This window comes from Condylura cristata, unplaced genomic scaffold, assembly GCF_000260355.1.
Source record: "Condylura cristata isolate star-nosed mole 26May11 unplaced genomic scaffold, ConCri1.0 scaffold00012, whole genome shotgun sequence".
NCBI classification, from domain to species: Eukaryota; Metazoa; Chordata; class Mammalia; order Eulipotyphla; family Talpidae; genus Condylura; species Condylura cristata.
In genome coordinates this window covers 3510672-3529127 of record NW_004567113.1, presented here as the reverse complement: position 1 = coordinate 3529127, position 18456 = coordinate 3510672, and the positions used below count along the sequence as shown (strand labels likewise).

General features: G+C 34.7%; 1 protein-coding gene across 10 annotated transcripts in view; it reads left to right on the top strand.

Moving 5' to 3' along the window:
- The window catches only part of PDLIM5 (PDZ and LIM domain 5), a 211599-nt gene that overhangs the window by 108823 nt on the left and 84320 nt on the right, over positions 1-18456 (top strand). For 6 of the 10 annotated variants that reach the window (XM_012724204.1, XM_012724209.1, XM_012724205.1 and 3 more), the window contains exons 4-5: positions 14083-14125; positions 16361-16452. In XM_012724204.1, the coding sequence (XP_012579658.1) occupies positions 14083-14125; positions 16361-16452 (135 nt within the window). Of the gene's footprint in view, positions 1-14082; positions 14126-16033; positions 16453-18456 lie in introns of all 10 variants that reach the window. The other 4 variants (XM_012724202.1, XM_012724201.1, XM_012724200.1 and 1 more) reach the window with 1 other exon arrangement.

The window sequence follows — 18456 nt, the reverse complement described above, 5'->3', positions numbered from 1 at the left end:
TTTTTTTGCATGTAGCTTCCCAGTTTTCCCAGCAACACTTGCTGAACAAACTTTCTTTGTTACATTGTATCTCTTTTGTTCCTTTGTCAAAGATTAGAGCTGCCCATAAACCTGTGTGTTTATATCTGGGTTTTCTATCTGAATCCACTGGTTGGTATGTCTGTTCTTATACCATGCCATTTTGATTATTTTGGCTTCGTAGTATAGCTTGAAATTTGGGGTTGTAATGCCAACCAGTTTAGCAAGGTAGCAGGATATAAAATCAACACACAAAAGTCAGAGGCCCCCCTTTACACAAACAGCCAATCAGAAGAAGCAGAAATTATAAATTAAAAAGTCCCCTTTTCAATTAAAACAAAAAGAATCAAATACCTAGGAATAAGCCTAACAAAAGAGTTAAAAGACCTATACAAAGAAAATTACAAAACACTTAAAAGAAATATGAGAAGACACCATGAAATGGAAAGACATCCCCTGCTAATTAACATCATCAAAATGACCATATTACCAAAAGTGATATACAAATTTTTTTTTTTGAAGATTTATTTATGCATACAGAGCTGGGGTACTGGCCAGAGGTGCAGAGGTACAGAGGCAGTGAGAGGATTCACCAGAGACAGAGGGGCAGGGGTGGTGAAAAGATTTAGCAGAGACAGAGTGGGGAGCAGAACAGGCTTACTGATGAAGTACACTGCTGAGGGGAGCAGCGGGCAGGGCAGGAGAGGTCAGCTGTGCCATATGGTCAACTCTGGGGTGGGGATGGAACTCATGCTAAATGGCTTTAACTTCTCAGTGCTGTGCTTTAACCTGCTGTGCCACCAGGGAGGGCCTTTCATATACAGATTTAATGCCATTCCAATAAAAATCTCAATGACATTCTTCAAAGAAATAGAAAAATATTGATGAGATTCATATATAACCGTGAAAGATCCCAAATAGCCAAAACTCTCATGACTAAGAATTGTTTCCATTTAAGAACACTATTTGGCCCTCCCTTGTGTTGCAACCGGTAAAAATGGTGCACTGAAGCTAGCCGCAGCTGCTTCAGTGTGAGTTTGATCCCCAGCCCTGGAGGTGACCCACATGGCATGGTAGACCTTTCCTGGCCTGCCTGATGTTCCCCTCCGCAGTGTAATTCATAGTTCTGGTCCCCACTCTCTCTGTTGAATCTTTTCACTGTCCCTTTATCTCTGGTTTATACTCTCAGTTCTGTATGCATATATAAATTTTTGTTTTTTAAGATTTATTTATTTGTGCATACAGAACTGGGGTACAGGCCAGAGGCTCAGGGGTGGTAAGAGGCTTTACCAGAGACAAGAGTGGGGAGCAGAACAGGCAGATCTACGAAGTACACTGCTGAGGGGAGCAATGGGCGGGCCAGGAGAGGTCTGCCATGCCATGAGGTCACCTCTGGGGCAGGCGGGAATCGAACTCATGTGGAAGTGGCTTTAGATTCTCAGTGCTGTGCTTTAACGCGCTGCGCCACCAGGGAGGGTCAATATTATTATTATTATTATTTTTTTAAAGAAGACTAAGACACTTTTCTCAAATATATTGTTAATGGATGGGATTCAAATTAATTTTTCAGGACAATAACCTTGTCTTTCTGTATAGTATAATAGGTGTCATAGTAGTAATTTTGACTACGGATTTTCTTGTAGTGACAGCGATTTTATGTGTATATAGTATTTTTTTTTATTTTTAATGTTTTATATGATTTCTGTTAAAAACACTCACACTTTGTTGAAACACTGGAAAGATTTGGAATTTTAATGTGGCTTAAATTTTATAACAAAACCTATTAAAATATCAACCAGAACAACCAGAAATATAACTAACTGTCTTATTTTATAAAAATATATGTGAAAGTAAAGGGTCATCCTGGAGTTACTAAGCAAAGATAGATTTGGCTAGATATGGATAAAATATCTATATTAGTTCATTAATTTTTAAATTTGTTGACTCTGAGTAACTCTCTCCAGACTTTACAAAGAATATTAATCTATCCCAAATTATTTTTTAAGTGTTGAATAAATGGAAAAAAACTAAGTTTAGGCTATAAAAAATGAAAAGTTTTCATTTCATGTGCTGTCCACAAGACATCTGACTCTTTCCTAATAAGGCTGCACTGAATTCTGGAATGCTTGTCTCCTTGAATTTTATTGAACTAACTAAAAATACCCACTTTGTAATTTTTTTTTCAATTTAATGTGTTTAGCCTAGACAAGAACAGAAAAAAAAAGAATGTACTTGGAAAAAGTTAGTGGCAAGTTGTGCCCCCATTATTAGCAGAGGACATTGAGCATATAAATGTGAACTGCAGAGAGCATATTACACTCTGAAAGAGTGCAGAAAAGTTAGACAATTTGCGACTTTCCATTTCTACTTTTCCTTTCCATATTTAAGATTTTGGGGCAAGTTTTAGTCCATTTTTTCTTTCCCTTTCATTTACTTAGAAAGTTGGCTTATACAGTTGAAACTGTACAGGCTAATTTATTGCTCGATGTATGAGTAATGCTGTATGTACATGTGTACATGTATGTGTGTGTATGATAGTGTACTTGGTTTTAACTTTAAATAGATTTAAAGTATCACAAAATGAAGTACTGTGTTTAGGAATAGTTTTTGTTTTTTTTTTTAATCTCATCATAAATGACTAGGTCCCCATAGTGTGCTAAATAAAGTATCTTACATGTTCTGGCCTCCGTGATCTCTGATTTCACTCTTAATGCTCCTCCCAGCTTTTACTCCTGTTCTAGCCCCACTACCACAGAGACTTTGCTCTTTCTCTGTGATTCTGCTTGTAATTCTCTACATCACAAGAAAGAATGAAATAGAATTCCCTTGTTTGCTTTTCATGTTTCCTTGGGAATTTTTTGAAGAATTTACATGCATGAAGCTCAAGTTGTAAAATATACACTATAAACAGATAAATAATGTCTTTATATGCCATCTCTATATAAGACTACATATATACAGATAGTCATGTATTACAATGAATATTTTTTATATTTACATTAGATCAAAGATGGCATCTTACAAATACCATGATCAAAGGGCCTCCCTAGTGGGGCAAGGCTTGAAGTTTCAGTGTTATGAAGCTGTCTCCAGATACTGCACATTCATGGTTTTGACCCTAGTCTGGGAGCGGACCCACATGACATAGTGCCCCTGCTACTCCCCCCATCAGTCTCTTTCAGTAAATTCTCCTGTTCTGCGCAGGACTCTGTCTCTGGTGAATCCTTTCCCATCTCTGGCCAAACCCCAGTTCTTGTGTGTACAAATAAGTTTTTAAAAATCTTTAAAGAATATAATTAACATGATTGCAAACAAATGGTTTTAGTTAATGGAAAATTAATAGTTTTTATTTTTTTGAAACCATTACTTTTTGGAGCTCTTTATCAAAATTACTTTTGTGACTTTTACTTTATTTGCTATTCCTAGAGGGTAGAGAATAAGAGCTGTGTTTTGCAGCATGTGGGTCACTGGGTTCAAATTATAAATATTTGGTTCTGTCATTTTCAAATTCTAAGTTATATTCACATTTATTACTCAGTTTGGGCTTCTCTTTCCTATATTTAAAATGAAATCAGTTTTACTTTCTCAGGAAGAATATATGAGGGTAATTTATGTAATGGGTGAATGAAACTAGTATTTGTTTATACTTTTTAGGTGATGGTTTCTCTTTCACTTTTAGATTATTGTTGGTTTCTCTTGAAATTTATCCTGTTAGATTATTTGGTTTGATTATAATGATTTATAATCAGAAACAGAAAATAATTTCCAGAACTCCAGGGTCAAATTTTCTGTGTAAACAGAAGGAAAGTAATACTTGACACTCCTTATTTTGTACCAAACATTCTTCTAGGCAGCTATAAAAGTAGCATGCTACTTTTATCCTTCTCTCCAACTTTCTCACCCTTTTCTAGGTTTTCCTAAAGAGGTTGATTTTTTTTAAAAAAAGATTTATGCATACATAACTGGGGTACAGGCCAGAGGTTCAGGGGTGGTAGGTGTGAGAGGATTCACCAGAGACAGAGTGAGGAGCAGAACATACAGATTGATGAAGTCAGGAGAGGTCTGCTGCAGCCATGTGGATCACTTCCTGGGCCAATGTCGAATTCGCATTGAAGCGGCTGCGGTTCGCTTGCAATGCTGTGTCCCAACCTGTTGCGCCACCATAAAGGGCCCCAGAAGTTGATTTTTAATATATTACTTGTCTGTAAAAATGGTTATGGATATGGTTTGATTACTAATATCTGTTCTCCTAATAAGAATTTTAAGTGTATTTATTGTTTCACGTAGTGTGAAGAACATGGTACGATGAAAGAGTCAGAAAATCATAGAAGTATACATATGGAACTCTGTATTTTCCACAGGCCTATTATTTACTTTGCAAATCATATTATTTCCACACTAGTAATGAAGTATTACATTAATGAAATTATATTTGGTTCTCTTTCCGATTGCAGCTGAAAGATATGTTAAGTAATTATATTATGTCCAATGGAAGTCATAAATATTAATGTTTTCAGACTGCAATGCTGTTATAGGTTGCTTATTTTTATCAATTTTAAAAGTATTACAAATCATTCCTGATAGGAAGTAAAATACAGAGTTTTGGTGGAAAACAAGTAGAAAGTAGAAAATTATACTTTCAGCTTCTTTTTTGGTAAGCTTGGTGAGTCCTTTTTTATTTGCTACCTCTGAATTTTTTCACAATTATGTTACTAGTAGTTCTATTCATAATATTTAAAAGCAGATCAGAGCAATTTTTAATAGCCTATATTATGTCTTAGCAAATGAACTGACATGCTCAATTGACAGATTAAGCAAAACATGTTTAAGATGTCATTCTTCATCTAATAATAATAATAATAATAATAATAATAATAATAATAGTATCAATAATAATGCTAGACTATCAGTGACACAGGGGGTAAATTTTACTTCAATATGTGGTTTGGAAATTTAAGTGGATCATTCAGGTGCAAGTAGTATAAAAGTTTGAGGTAGAGGAGGTAAGAGAAATTGAAAGGTAGTATACTAGAACCACAGAAATAAAAGGTAAACTCTCCTTTTTCATACATATCTGTGTTTAAGCAAATTTTAATTAGGGATTTTTCATTGTGCAGAATGATTATGGGAAGTAGAAAACAAAAGAGCTATAGTTATGTAGTATTATTTCCTCATTTTGTTGTAATCAAAACCTTAAAATGAACTAAACCTAGAGGTGGCAAACTACCATTCACAAATCAGCCAATGATCTGTTTGTGTAAATAAAGTTTATTGGCTCTTCAGCTATAATGTTGCCTTTACATATTGTCTGTGCCATCTTTCTCCTTGGAATGTCAGAACTGAGTAGACCCACAAATCCTAAAATATTTACGACCTGACCTTTTAAAATAAGGTTTGCATGATTTTGTGGTGTTTGCATTTTGAAAGGGCAGGCTTATCAGGAAAAGGGGGGAAAAAGTTCTTTCATAGACAGTGTGGGCAGAGAGCTATCATTGCCAGAGCAAGGAGCATTCTTACATGGTGCTCAAGTTTAACATTTCTTTGCAGTGGGGCGTATGAAGTAAATTGCTTTATATAAAATCCCTTTGTGGAATTGATAATGGTTTTCAGGTCTAGTCTCCTAGCCAATAACAGATCCCACCTGCAGTGGTATTACTAAGTCTGAGTCACTAGACCACCACAGATTGGTGTCTCAGGAAGCCACAGTAGGAAATTAGCAGACACTCAGGCAAGCAATCAAAAAGAGGCAAATTTTTTTAGAAAAAGAAAAAATTTATTGAGGAGAAAGGGAACAGAAATAAACTGGGATTCCCAGGGTGATAGAACCAGGCCAGGGAGGGGAAGGAAGCCAAAGTGCAATCTTGCCTCAGGAATATATACCTTTTGCTGATTTTGTAAAGCTCCACCAGTCTTTTTGTGATTGATTAATTCTCAGTGGTCTCACTTACTGTCTTAGTGTCTCTGCAGAAGGTCCTGTTGCCCCTAGTCCTGGAGATGTTGATTAGTCCCCTTTGGAATCTGTTGTCCTTATCTCTGGCGCCTCCGTTAACTCTCCAGAGGACCCTTCCTACACTGTCCCTGAAGCTGCCTAGCTTTTTCTAATGTGTAGTAGGACTCAAAATGGTTTTTGTTCTTTAATCAAAATAAATTTTCTGGAAATTTGAAATTCCTTTAATTTAGCCTTGATTATATCTAAAATACTAGGCAGTGTATTTAGCAAACTTTTTGATAGTAGTTACTTTATAAATACTAAGTAGAAATATGCATTTTTCCCCTTAAATGCTTCTAAGATTATTTTGTGAACATGACCCTAATGAAAAGATAGCATTTTTTTATTTGGTAACAGTATTCATGTAGAAATAAATGTTGAATTAAAAAAAGAAATTAACTTCATCTATCTTAAGTGAGGTAGAGTAATATGGATTGCACATTTATCACTATGTGAAACTGTCTTATTTATGGTCTTTCTTATCTGCCTTTCCATTAGAAATTAATCTGCTGGCAGGGATTCTTTGACTTATTTACTACTGTATTCTCATTCATTCCTGGAGCACTGCTTAAGATTTAATAAATATTGATGGCTGCAGATGAAGTGATGACTACAAGCGAGGGATGTCAAGTAACATATCAGTGTTCTCAAAAACCAGCTATTTAGTTGATTCATTTTTGCATATTAAGACCAAAAGGAGCTATCATGACATACCTGTTCAGTGGCCATTGTGAGGTACTACTATGCTCATGGCAGCTCTATTTACATTAGCAAAATTATGGAAGCAACCTAAGTGCCCAGCATCAAGTGAGTAGTTTAAGAAATTGTACAATAGACCTGAGGCAGGACTATAGGTTCTTCATTGGTGGGTGCAATATGGTTCCCAATTGGTTCCTACCCAGTAGGGAAATTCTGTACTTCTAAAACACTAACATGTAAACCATTGGCACTTTATTTTTTTAAAAAAGAATTAATAATTAAAAAAAGAAGTTATATATATATATTCGCACATACAAACAGTTAAATACTAATGATGTGTGTTATATGAGGTGTCCATCTGAAGAGAGCTTTGTTCTAAATCATCTACAGTATGTCAACCAATGTTAACCACAGTAAAAAGTAGTACAGTGTAAAGAGAAAAATAGAAGAAAAAGAAAAGCAACATATCATTTGAGCCAGTATTTTTATTCTGCTAGGCAACATGGGTATGTTTAGTGGTCCAAGTTATTTAACATTTTTAGGCTTTATTTTTGAATAAATACTTAAACTATGTATTACATAAAAGGTTGAGCTGTAGTAAGGACCCCAGTAAATATTAGCTATAATGCTGACTCAGGTGCTCTTGTTATTTGTATAATGGGGATATATTATTCTCTTAAAAGTAATCTATCCCGGGCCCTCCCTGGTGGTGCAGCGGGTTGGAGCGCAGCACTGAGAAACTGGAGCCACTTCCGCATGAGTTCGATTCCCGCCTGCCCCGGTGGTGACCACGTGGCGCGGCAGACCTCTCCTGACCCGCCCTCTCCTCTTCTCAGCAGTGTACTTCATCCATCTGCCTGTTCTGTTCCCCACTCTGTCTCTGGTGAACCCTCTCGCCGCCCCTGAGCCTCTGGCCTGTACCCCAGTTCTGTATTCACAGATAAATAAATCTTTAAAAAAGATTCTCTTCCATGTTTCCTTTTTCCTCCTTGGAAATAATGTTAGCCAAGGGAGCTCTGTAGAAGGGATGGAGCTTTTCCTTCTGTCCTCCTTTTCCTTACTAGCTTGATTTATAACGGGGTGATCATTTTTTCTTTCACATCATCTATGCCCAACTAAAAAGGATCTTTCAACAAAAGACTCCCATCCCTTTTACCCAGGGAAGTTACAAATGAAGCTACCCAGAGAGAGTTGTAGGTTCCTCATGGACTACAACAGTTCCCCTGTTTTGTCTCAACTTCTTTCCCTCCTAAGTGTGTGTCAGCTTTGGGCTACCTCTTCTTTGAATGAAAGAAAAGTATACTTTATCTGTTTCTGTAGTAAGAGAACATGCAGAGAGTGAGAGAAAAAGTGAAACCTATGTGTATGTAGTGAGGATAGCTAAAAGATGTTACAGCATGCAGATACTTTACTTTTATACTTTCATCCATAGAAAATATAATCATATTTTTAATATTTTTAAGAAAAAAATCATTGACTCATCCCCTTCACATCCCCTCACATTGAAATGTTTAAGGTTTGTGGGTTTTTTTTGAAAGCAGACTGACTGAAAGGACATAAAATATGGGGAAGTTGTTGAAGGATAAATCTGCACACTTGAGTGTTCATATTTTTTCCCCTATGGAGTGGCTTTGTTATTGCAAATTGACAACTTTGCAATTAAAGTGATTAATGATGTACCCTATTGTTTATGGGTCTATAGGTCAGTTAGCTTGAGGTTGACTATACTGTGGGAAACTTAGATAGCACTCATCTCACAGAAGATAAACTGAAATCTGCCTGCTTTCTATATGATTGTTTATGAGTTAATTATGTTAGATAGGGTAGGAGTCACGAAGACATAAATAGTATAGATGCTAAAGAACTTTTATCAGTTCTGTTGCTTAATTCCTCTGGCTGTAACATTAATTTGATCATTGTCTGGTCACTTCATAATCTAAAAGCATGCTATTTTATAAAGTAGTGTCAAAAATGCATTAATTAGTTTGAATATAATTTAAATATAACACCATTCATTGGTTCTTAAGATCCAGTTTTGCTTGATTCCTTGTGTTTGTTTGTTTTTAATTTATTTTTATTTATTTATGCACACAAGAACAGGGTTATAGCCCAGGGGTATGGGGGATGGTGAGAGTATTTACCAGAGACAGAGTAGGGAGCAGAAGAGGCAGATCTACTGAAATACACTGCTGAGGGAGCAGCAGGGGAGACTGAAGAAGTCTGCTGTGTCATGTGGGTTAGGTCCTTTGCCTGGTTTTTGAACACATGTCAGAGTCTGGCTCAGTTTTAAGAGACATCAGTGAACATTTCAGTCTTAATAGAGATTTAAATTCCTTAAAATAGCTTTTCTTCGAGGATTTTCCCCCATCTAGTGTTAATCTTGAGAATATTTTTTTAAATAAATGAGTATTCTAAAAAAGTGAGTATTCCCTAATTTAAATGAGTGTGGGCAACAATTCACAAAACAATTCTTCAGGCATTAACAGACTATGAAAGCCCTGTGGTTAATATGTTTATGAAATACTAACTTCATGTTTTCTGGGAGAGAGAGAGTATGTATGTGTATGTATGTTTTGGAAAGTTGTTTTCTATAAACAACTTTTGGGAATAGTTTCCCTTATTATAAAAAGTAGTAAATGTATACTCTGTACAATATAAAAAACACGAAAGGGGTGAAAAAAATGTCATTTATAGAGAAACTCCACTAAAATATTGGTGTGTTTCTATCCTCTTTTCCCCATGTACTGATCATGGTATATATACTATTTTATATATTTTACTTTTTATAAACATCATAAAGTAAGCATGTTAGCAGTCAACTCAGAATTATTTCTAAAAACTACTTACTCATTGCATAATGTTATGCATAATGTTAAATTACCCACATTCTCATTGTGTATTTAACCAGTTTCCAAATTTTTACTATCTTTACCTATGGTCTTTTCCATATTTCAAATTATTTCCTTATGACAATTTTCTAAATGTTGATTTCCACACCAAAGTGAACAAATTTTCTTCAAGATTTTTGAGAAGTAAATACCAAATTACTTTCCACAGTATTGTACTAATGTAGTCTTCCAGCAATATTCAGAGTATACTTATAAACCTTATATGTTAACATTAAAAAGAAATCTTTACACACTTGTAAGTAAATGTGATTCTTTCTATTTTGTTATTCTCTTTTAACTCATTTAAGTTTTTAAATGCTAGTGTTAATTGCTGTTCATTCATTTTGCAGTTTCATTTGTCATGTATTCTGAATTTCCTGTGCCCTGATGGTTTTAGTGTTATGAAAGTATGAAAAAATAAAAGTATGGAATTACACTTAAATATAAGATTGATGTAGTACACTGGTCTTTAGAATATAGCTAAAATATAGATATTTTTGTTTATATACCATGTCAAAAATATTTTTTCGAATATTTTTGTGGACAAGTTGACTTACATTTTTCCGAAGAGCAAAGTAACACTAAGATATAGACAATTTTAAACAAAAAGTTAAAAAAATGCATGGTTTAAATATGGAAACAACCTCAGTACCCAAAAATAGATGAGTGGTTTAAGAAGATGTGGCATATATATATACAGTGGAATACTACACCGTGATAAAAAATTAACTCATGCCTTTTGCGGCAACATGAAATGTATATAGGATGTACTATATTAAGTGAAATAAACCAGAAGGAGAAAGATAAGTACCGGATAGAGTCACTTATATGTGGAATGTAGAGAAACCACCCAAAGAGCCAGACACAGCGAAACTCAAAAACTAATCTTTCATAGCAGACTGTAGAACTGAGATATTCGGAGAAGGGATAACATAAGTGGGAAGGGTACAAAATGGACTATTGTGGCGGATGAAATGATAGTTCAGTGGTGGGAGTATTATGTTAAACATCATGGGAAGGAGGATACTACCAAACTACAGTGTAAGCCAATGCTACCTCAATAAAGAAAAATTATTAAACAAAAAATTAAAATGACATAGAGATATCACTTTATATTATTATTAGAATGGCTATTATTGAGGATATGAAGAAACTTAAACTCATACTTTTCTGGTAGCAGCATAAAATGATATTGCTGCTGTGGAAATGTTAATAGTTGGTTAAACATTCATGTTGATTATACCCTATGGTAAATGTTTTTAATACCAGCAAACTGTATAACAATCAAAATTAATTTTTTGTTATGTGCAATTTATCACAAAAAAACCCCACTTAATATCAAGCAATTAGGCAAATTTGAGAAAAGGGTACTAGAATACATTTGTTTTTAATTGAAAAATAAATTGCATGGCTTATGTTGTGAGTTCTTGCAAATAGGCAATAGAGGTCAGATGGATACCTGATTGGCTTATTATCGAGTAACCAAGGGAATCTTCTAGGTTTCTTTGTGTCTGTGACTTATTGGGTAGTTGTTTTTTTTTTTTTTATTTAAATAGTTAAATCAGTAGAAGTAGTTTTTGTTGTATCTAGTAACAACGACTTTATTTGACATTTAGTTATAATTCTTTTGTTTTCTACAGATTGATGGGTTTTGTTTTGCTTTTTTAATTTAAAGCTCAGCAGTTTCAGTCTTGGGATTTTGAAGGCATGTTTTCTCTGTAAGCCTTAATTCATAAAGTGTAAGATTTTTGAAAACAAGCAAGGTCAAACAAACTCAAATTTTAGATTTAAAATTTTTTGTTAATTCAAAATTTCAAACAGTATTTCTGTAGATCTTGTAATTCTTTTTTTCTTTTTTTTTTTTAAAGATTTATTTATGCATACAGAACTGAGGTACAGGACAGAGGTGCAGGGGCAGTGAGAGTCTTCACCAGAGACAGAGTGGGGAGCATGGGATTGAACTCAGGCTTAAGTGGCTTTAGCTTCTTAGTGCTGTTCTTTTACCTGCTGCGCCACCAGGGAGGGCCCTATCTTGTAATTCTTAAAGCATGGTAGGACTCACAGTAAGAGGCAAGACTTAAAAATTAATGAAAATTAGCTTTTCTAGGGCTTTTTTAAATTGCTGCTAACATTTAAAATAGTGTCTAATTAAAGCTGGCATAAGAGTTGTTCACATGGACATAAGTGATAATGCGTTTTATTTTTAGTTTGGAAAACTAGTAACTTAAATCAACTTCAAATACTTCTTATAAATAGCCTATGTTTTTAGAAGAGATTCAGACACCTTTGGAATACAAATGAAAAAGTCCCTTTTTTTTTTTATTATATCCTCACTAATATTTGTTGTTGCTTTATTTTTTAAGATGCGCCATTCTTACCATCCACTTTATTATGTCAAACTTTCGGTGTCTTGTGTGGTTTAATAAGAAACACTTTGTGATTATGTGTTACTGAGAATTTGAATGAAAACTCCACTAGTGCGTACTTGAACTTGTTTCTTTAGCTGGTAGTAATAACCTTGCAAGCTAAAAGAGAAATTGAGCATTCACACAAAAAGTTATGCAAATGCACAGAGTATAATTCTGTATTCCATCCATTGTAGCCTCTCATTAGTTTAACCAATGATTCAGTAGGTCCTTGCTCTAGCTAACTCAATTAGTTATTGGAAAATTAAGTTGCTACTATAAACATTGATCAGAATTCCTTACTAAGTTATGCTCAGAGAGACCAAATATTCTAAGCTAATTTCTTAGTGATCTTTATAAGTAAAATGATCTCCGGGTTTATAATTTTAAAGTTCTTACCACTTATTTACCTACATAGTTTTATTTCTTGAATTCTACATTCAAAGTCCTGTTCCTAGGCTTGTGTACTGTCAACAGTAGAGAAGTTAAACTGAATCGGTTATATGGCAATGAGAGGGACACTGTTGGACCTGCAAACTTGCCCACTCTAAATAGATTCTGCTATCCACCACATCAAGAAAACATATAAGACCGTTAATGGAAAGGAACTTTAATACAACTAGTGTGCAATATAGAAAAGACATAGAATATAGTTTCTAAATCAAACACTCAAAGTTACCCATCCCCTGTGGGTTAAAGTTTACCCAAAAGGGATTGGACCAAAGCAAGACCTGAAAGCCCACCACAGATCTAGTGACCCAAGGGTCAGAAATGGCCAGACAAGTCTGGGAGGAAAAGAGCAAAAATCAAGATAAATACTGCCATAGTTAACCTCCCCACTGGTCTCTCACCCACATTTGTTTCAACTAGTCCAAGACCAAGAAACAAGAGCTGCTTCTTCACATGTCTTACCTCCCTCAGGTCTCCTTCTGGCTCTCCATCCCCCTTTCTTCCTCTTCAATTTCCTCTCCAAATTCTCTCCTCCCTGCTCAGCTCCACCCTCCTTTGGGTAGAGCAGGGAGCCTGGAATCTCCCCTTTTTCTATGGCCCACCCTATTACACTTATACTGTTATAAAACATAATATATACCTTAGCAGTTAGCTTAATCTTTAGATGCTTTCCCAGTAATTTAGTTATCATCCTTGACTACAGTCAGCCATATCGAATAAATATTGGCTTGAACTCCACCCTAGATAATTTATTCTAACTTGGAATTTCTCATTTGAAAAGTGGGAATAATGGTAGTTGATTCTTTGCTCATTTATCTTGATTACATGAGATAAATTGCTCCAAGTCAGTTATTGCTACTATTCATTCATGCTAAGCAAGGGACAGTTATAAAGGACCGTAATAATGTAACAAAAAGTGTACATTAAAATGAAGAATTAATTTGAATTTTAACATAGTTTAAGTTCTATATATAGATTTTGTCTATCTTTTCTTATTCTGTCCTTTCTTACTACTGATGATCTTTTAAATACAAGTCACAATGTTGATATACAGACCTAAATGGGACATGGACATAACCTTCACTGAAATTATAATTTAGTGGAAGTCTATATTGATTAGTTTTCAACATAACAGATACCCTAAGTTGTATATGTCCTTAGGAATGTAAATACAAAATAAATATTCATTTGGTGACATAATTTAATCAAAATTTATTTGGTGTCTTCAGAGAGACTAATATTTAATGGATATGTTCTTGAATGTTAGAAAACTCAGACACTGTTGGATAAACGTTGTTTGAATTAGATATTTCAGGAACGATTAAAGGTCAGAAACTCCTGTTTACTCTACCTTGTACTTTGCCCTTTTATGTGGGTAATAGCTTTAATTTAAAGATTAAACTTAAGTGCATCTGTGAACAGACCTGATACAAGTATAGCTATTGGATCTTCAGAGTTAAGTTATATAAACAGTAGATTGTCAATAATAAAACCATGAATTATGAAACTATCCATTTTGATGATTTAGTATATGAAAGTATATAGTAATAAAAATTCTTATAACAGGATGTTTACAAGCTTGCAAATATTTATGATTTTTTTTCTATTTTTCTTTTCCTTTCCTTCTCTCCAGAGCATCCACTACAACCAAGCCAGAGCCAGTTCCTGTTCAAAAGGTGTGTTTCTTATTGAACATCTTTATGGTAATCATTTATAGTCTGTTCCTGAGTTACTGTCATTTCCATTACACTCCCAAACTTAACACTGAGTTACAGTTTTCCTCCTAGTTTATTTTAGTTAAACATGGCAGGATGATAATCAGCAATGTAGTTAACCATCTTTAATTAAAACATGATTTCTGAAGCCATAAATTATCAATTTCCTATATCTACATTTCTTATTCACATCTTCTATGTGAATCTTTATTTACATACTCTATAGAAAATAGTCAAAAAATTGAATATCACAGTAAGTCCATACTAATATATTATGCCATGTCATTATTAATAAGTTTCCAGTTACATTTTCAGAGTATTCTTGAGTTATGTATTTGGCAAGTGCACGTTTTTTTTCATATAGTTCCTCACATTGTCCCAAGCTATTATTCATATAAACTGGTTTATGCTATGGGGATTTTCTCCCTAATTTTACTTTGTGCCATACCATTGAAACACTTAACTTTATTGATTTGCTGAGGTTTTAACCTATTTCTGCTCGCTCAGCCCCATTCATAATGTTATGGTTTCTATTAGGTTAATATAGGTTACTTTTTTTCCATAGGGTTCAACATAATAGAGCCAGTACTTTATGCTTTTCTTAAATTGTTTTTCTTCTGTAATGGTGAAGGTCGAAGGCATTTTATTCTTAAATGATAAAGAAGCCTAAATTATATTTTTTGCTTTGAACTTGTTTTGAAATAGAAGTTTACAAACATAATTTTTGGGGGCGAATTTAGTCTTCCTCTCCTCCTACTATTATTATTATTTTTAAAAGATTTATTTATTTATGCATACAGAGCTGGGGTACAGGCCAGAGGTGCAGGGGCATGAGAGGATTCACCAGAGACAGAGTGGGGAGCAGAACAGGCTGACTGATCAAGTACACTGCTGAGGGGAGCAGCAGGCGGGTCAGGAGAGGTCTGCCACATCATGTGGATCACCTCTGGAATGGGGATGGAACCCATGCTGAAGTGGCTTTAGCTTCTTAGTGCTGTGCTTTAACCGGCTGTACCACAACCAGGGAGGACCCTATTATTTTTTTTTTAAGATTTATTAATTTGTGCTTATAGAACTGGGATACAGGCCAGTGGTGTGGTGGATGAGAGGCTTCACTAGAGAGGGAGAGTGGGGAGCAGAACAGGCAGATCTACAGAAATACACTGCTGAGGCTAGCAGTGGGCAGGTCAGGAGAAGTCTGCCATGCTATTTGGGTCAGCTTCTTGGCCGGGGATTGAATTCATGCTGTAGTGGCTTAGGAGACTTTCATAATGTGGTGCTTTAACCCATAGCACCACCAGGGAGACCCCACTACTATTATTTTTTATGGCAACAAGGAAACACTTAAGGTTAATTATTTTTCCTCATGCAGTTATTAACTATTAAATAATTATTTTGGAAAATGACAAAATTATTGGAGAGTAATTAAATATGTTTGAGAGAGTTGTAATTTAGACTGGATTTTTTCAAATAAATGTTTTAAGTTTCAATGGTTTGTTTATTGTCGGACAAATTTAAATTTTTTCCTTTGGAATATATATAAACATTCATGATGGTCTTTAAGCTTTCTGATAGTTTTCCTTCTCAACATTCTAAATATTCTGAAATACCTTTCATTTTAATACAAATACATACATATATATAAATACATAATATGTACTTATATGTATCTGTGTTGTGCATGTTGGGTTCCTTTAGTATGCATGTTATGCTGTATCAACTCACTGTTTTTTCCTGGAAACATGTTATAAACAGGGCTGCTAACATGATGTTTGTCTTTTTTAAAAACACAGTTATGTACTCTTTCCACCAAATCTGTTTTGCATGCATTTGGTCTGTTTTGTATATGTTTATTTTTATTTTGCATAGGGAGAACCTAAAGAAGTAGTTACATCTGTGCCCATTCCATCTCCTGCTGTGTCCAAAGTCACTTCCACTACCAACATGACCTACAATAAGGCACCACGGCCCTTTGGTTCTGTGTCTTCACCAAAAGTCACATCCATCCCATCACCATCGTCTGCCTTCACCCCAGACCATGAGGTCACTTCATCACATGCTTCCCCTCCACCCATGGCTGCTGTCACTCCTCCCCAATTCACTGCATCTGGACTGCATGCTAATACCACTCTTAGTGCTGAGCAGCGTTCATCTGCACTGAGCTCTGGTAAAACTACAGTTAATGTCCCACGGCAGCCCACAGTCACCAGCGTGTGTTCCGAGACTGCTCAGGAGGTAGCAGAGGGACAGAGAAGAGGATCCCAGGGTGACAGTAAACAGCAAAATGGGTAGGTGGATAAGGGTGCTTTCTATTGCATATCAAAACTCTTCTTTCAGCAATTTCTAGAAAACTACATCCTACCAGAATTATCTGTTGTTTCAAGGAAGGGAGATGAAGTTTTATTTGCTTCATTAACATGTAACTTTATAGTATATACATAAAATGTTTTCTGCAAGAAAACTGTAAGTTAATCAAACCCAATTATGCATCTTAACATATTTTGAATCATATAACTTATTGAATTCTTTCTCCAAATTCTAGCAAAATATTGAGCAGCTGGCACTTGTAATGCAAGGGAACTTTTGAATCTTCCTCAAATTTGTAATGCTTTTATTGGCTATCAAAATATAAACCATTGGTTATTGTTGTATATATTACAGGGAGATAAAAAAGCTATTCAGCCAAGAGTTTGTGAGAGATTTCTTTTCTCTAAAACAATCCTTTTTATTTATTTATTGAGGGAGTCTTGAATAACTTTTATTCTACAGCAGTTTTATGTTAGGTGGTAGTTTTAAGACAGAAAACAAATCAGGTTTGATTTATGTCTGTTTCTTGGTGCATTAGTGTAAATCAGAGAGCTAACATTATTTCAGAAATGTTTAAGCTAAAATTTAACCTTTAAGAACACCCAGTTTTGTAGTTTGTAGTGACAGAACTGCAACTACAAACCTTTTGTAGTGACAGAACAGCAACATCAGTGATGTTTAAAAAGCATAAGAAGCAAATTAGAGTATATATTTATCATAAAGATTTTTCTAAAGTAGATTAGTTCAAAACAGTAGACATGAACTATGTAGTGTTACCAGGCTTTTCCTTTGGGGGACTGAAAAAAGTGCATGTTCTTTTTTAAATGGTTGAATTCTGTTTTCAGCAACTTCCCTTTATGGATGGTTCTTTTATTCTTTTTGGAATTCAGTACCATGTGTTAATAAGCCAAAGTCATTTTTCTGAAATCATTTTGATCAGATTTATTGTGACAAAAACATACTGTAAGAGAAATGAAGGGAAATAATCTTCATGTGTGATTTTTACCAATGCCAGTTCCCAGCAAAATATCATTAAAAACAATTATGTGAATGGCTACTTTTTGTGAGATAATTTCTTCCGAATGTTAATTCACGTAATGAAGGGGCAATGCTTTCTGTAGCACTGCTGTCATGGCAACACTGAGCTTTGGAAAGAAGGTGGCAGGTTTCCAGTCTGCTGCTGAGAGAAGAATCAGGAGACCGGAGCAACAGCTACTGGGCTGGACATAGATTTTGTGGTTATGGTTGGCTTTCTAAAGTTTTGATGTGTATTTGAGGAAAGCTTATGTCCATCAGAGAGTTATTTCTCCTTTTATGGGAGGAAAAGAAATAGCATGCAGTATTGGGGAGATTTTGGTTGTTCTTTTCAGTATTTCTATTTTAATATGCTAGATTTGATTTAAAGTATTCAAAGTACATATCCTTTGATTTAAAGTATTCAAAGTACATATCCTAAAGTATTCAAAGTACATATCCTTCAAATTCTAGCTCCACAGAAAGCTAAAAGCAGAAATTTACTTTTATTTAAGTTACTGAGTTTCAGGTACAGTAGAAAAGTCTATAAAGGAGCTATCTAAAGTAAAATTTCTTCTCCTTACTAACATTGCTTGATATTTTATAGGAAGTCTTAATGGAAAACCGTAGAAGTAAAAAGCAAATTGAGGTTATGGAAAAGCATAGTAGTGAAAATACCAAGCTTGAATTTTGTGTTTTATAAGTAGAGCTTTGGCTTTTAAACTTGAAATGACTTTAAAGCTTGTTATTTTCAAAGGAAACTCTAGGCAGTAGAGTAGATTTGGGGCCCTTATGCCTCCTTAATTGGTAGACAGTGATTCAAGAGCATGTTTCTGAAGTTCTGCACTGTGCAAGATTCAGGGGAAAAGTCATCATTACATATTTTGTATCATTAGCAAAAAGATGCTTTGCATTTGCAAATTGTGTTTTAAAAAACTGTTGAGATGTTAGGCTGGTGAAAGCTTAATTAC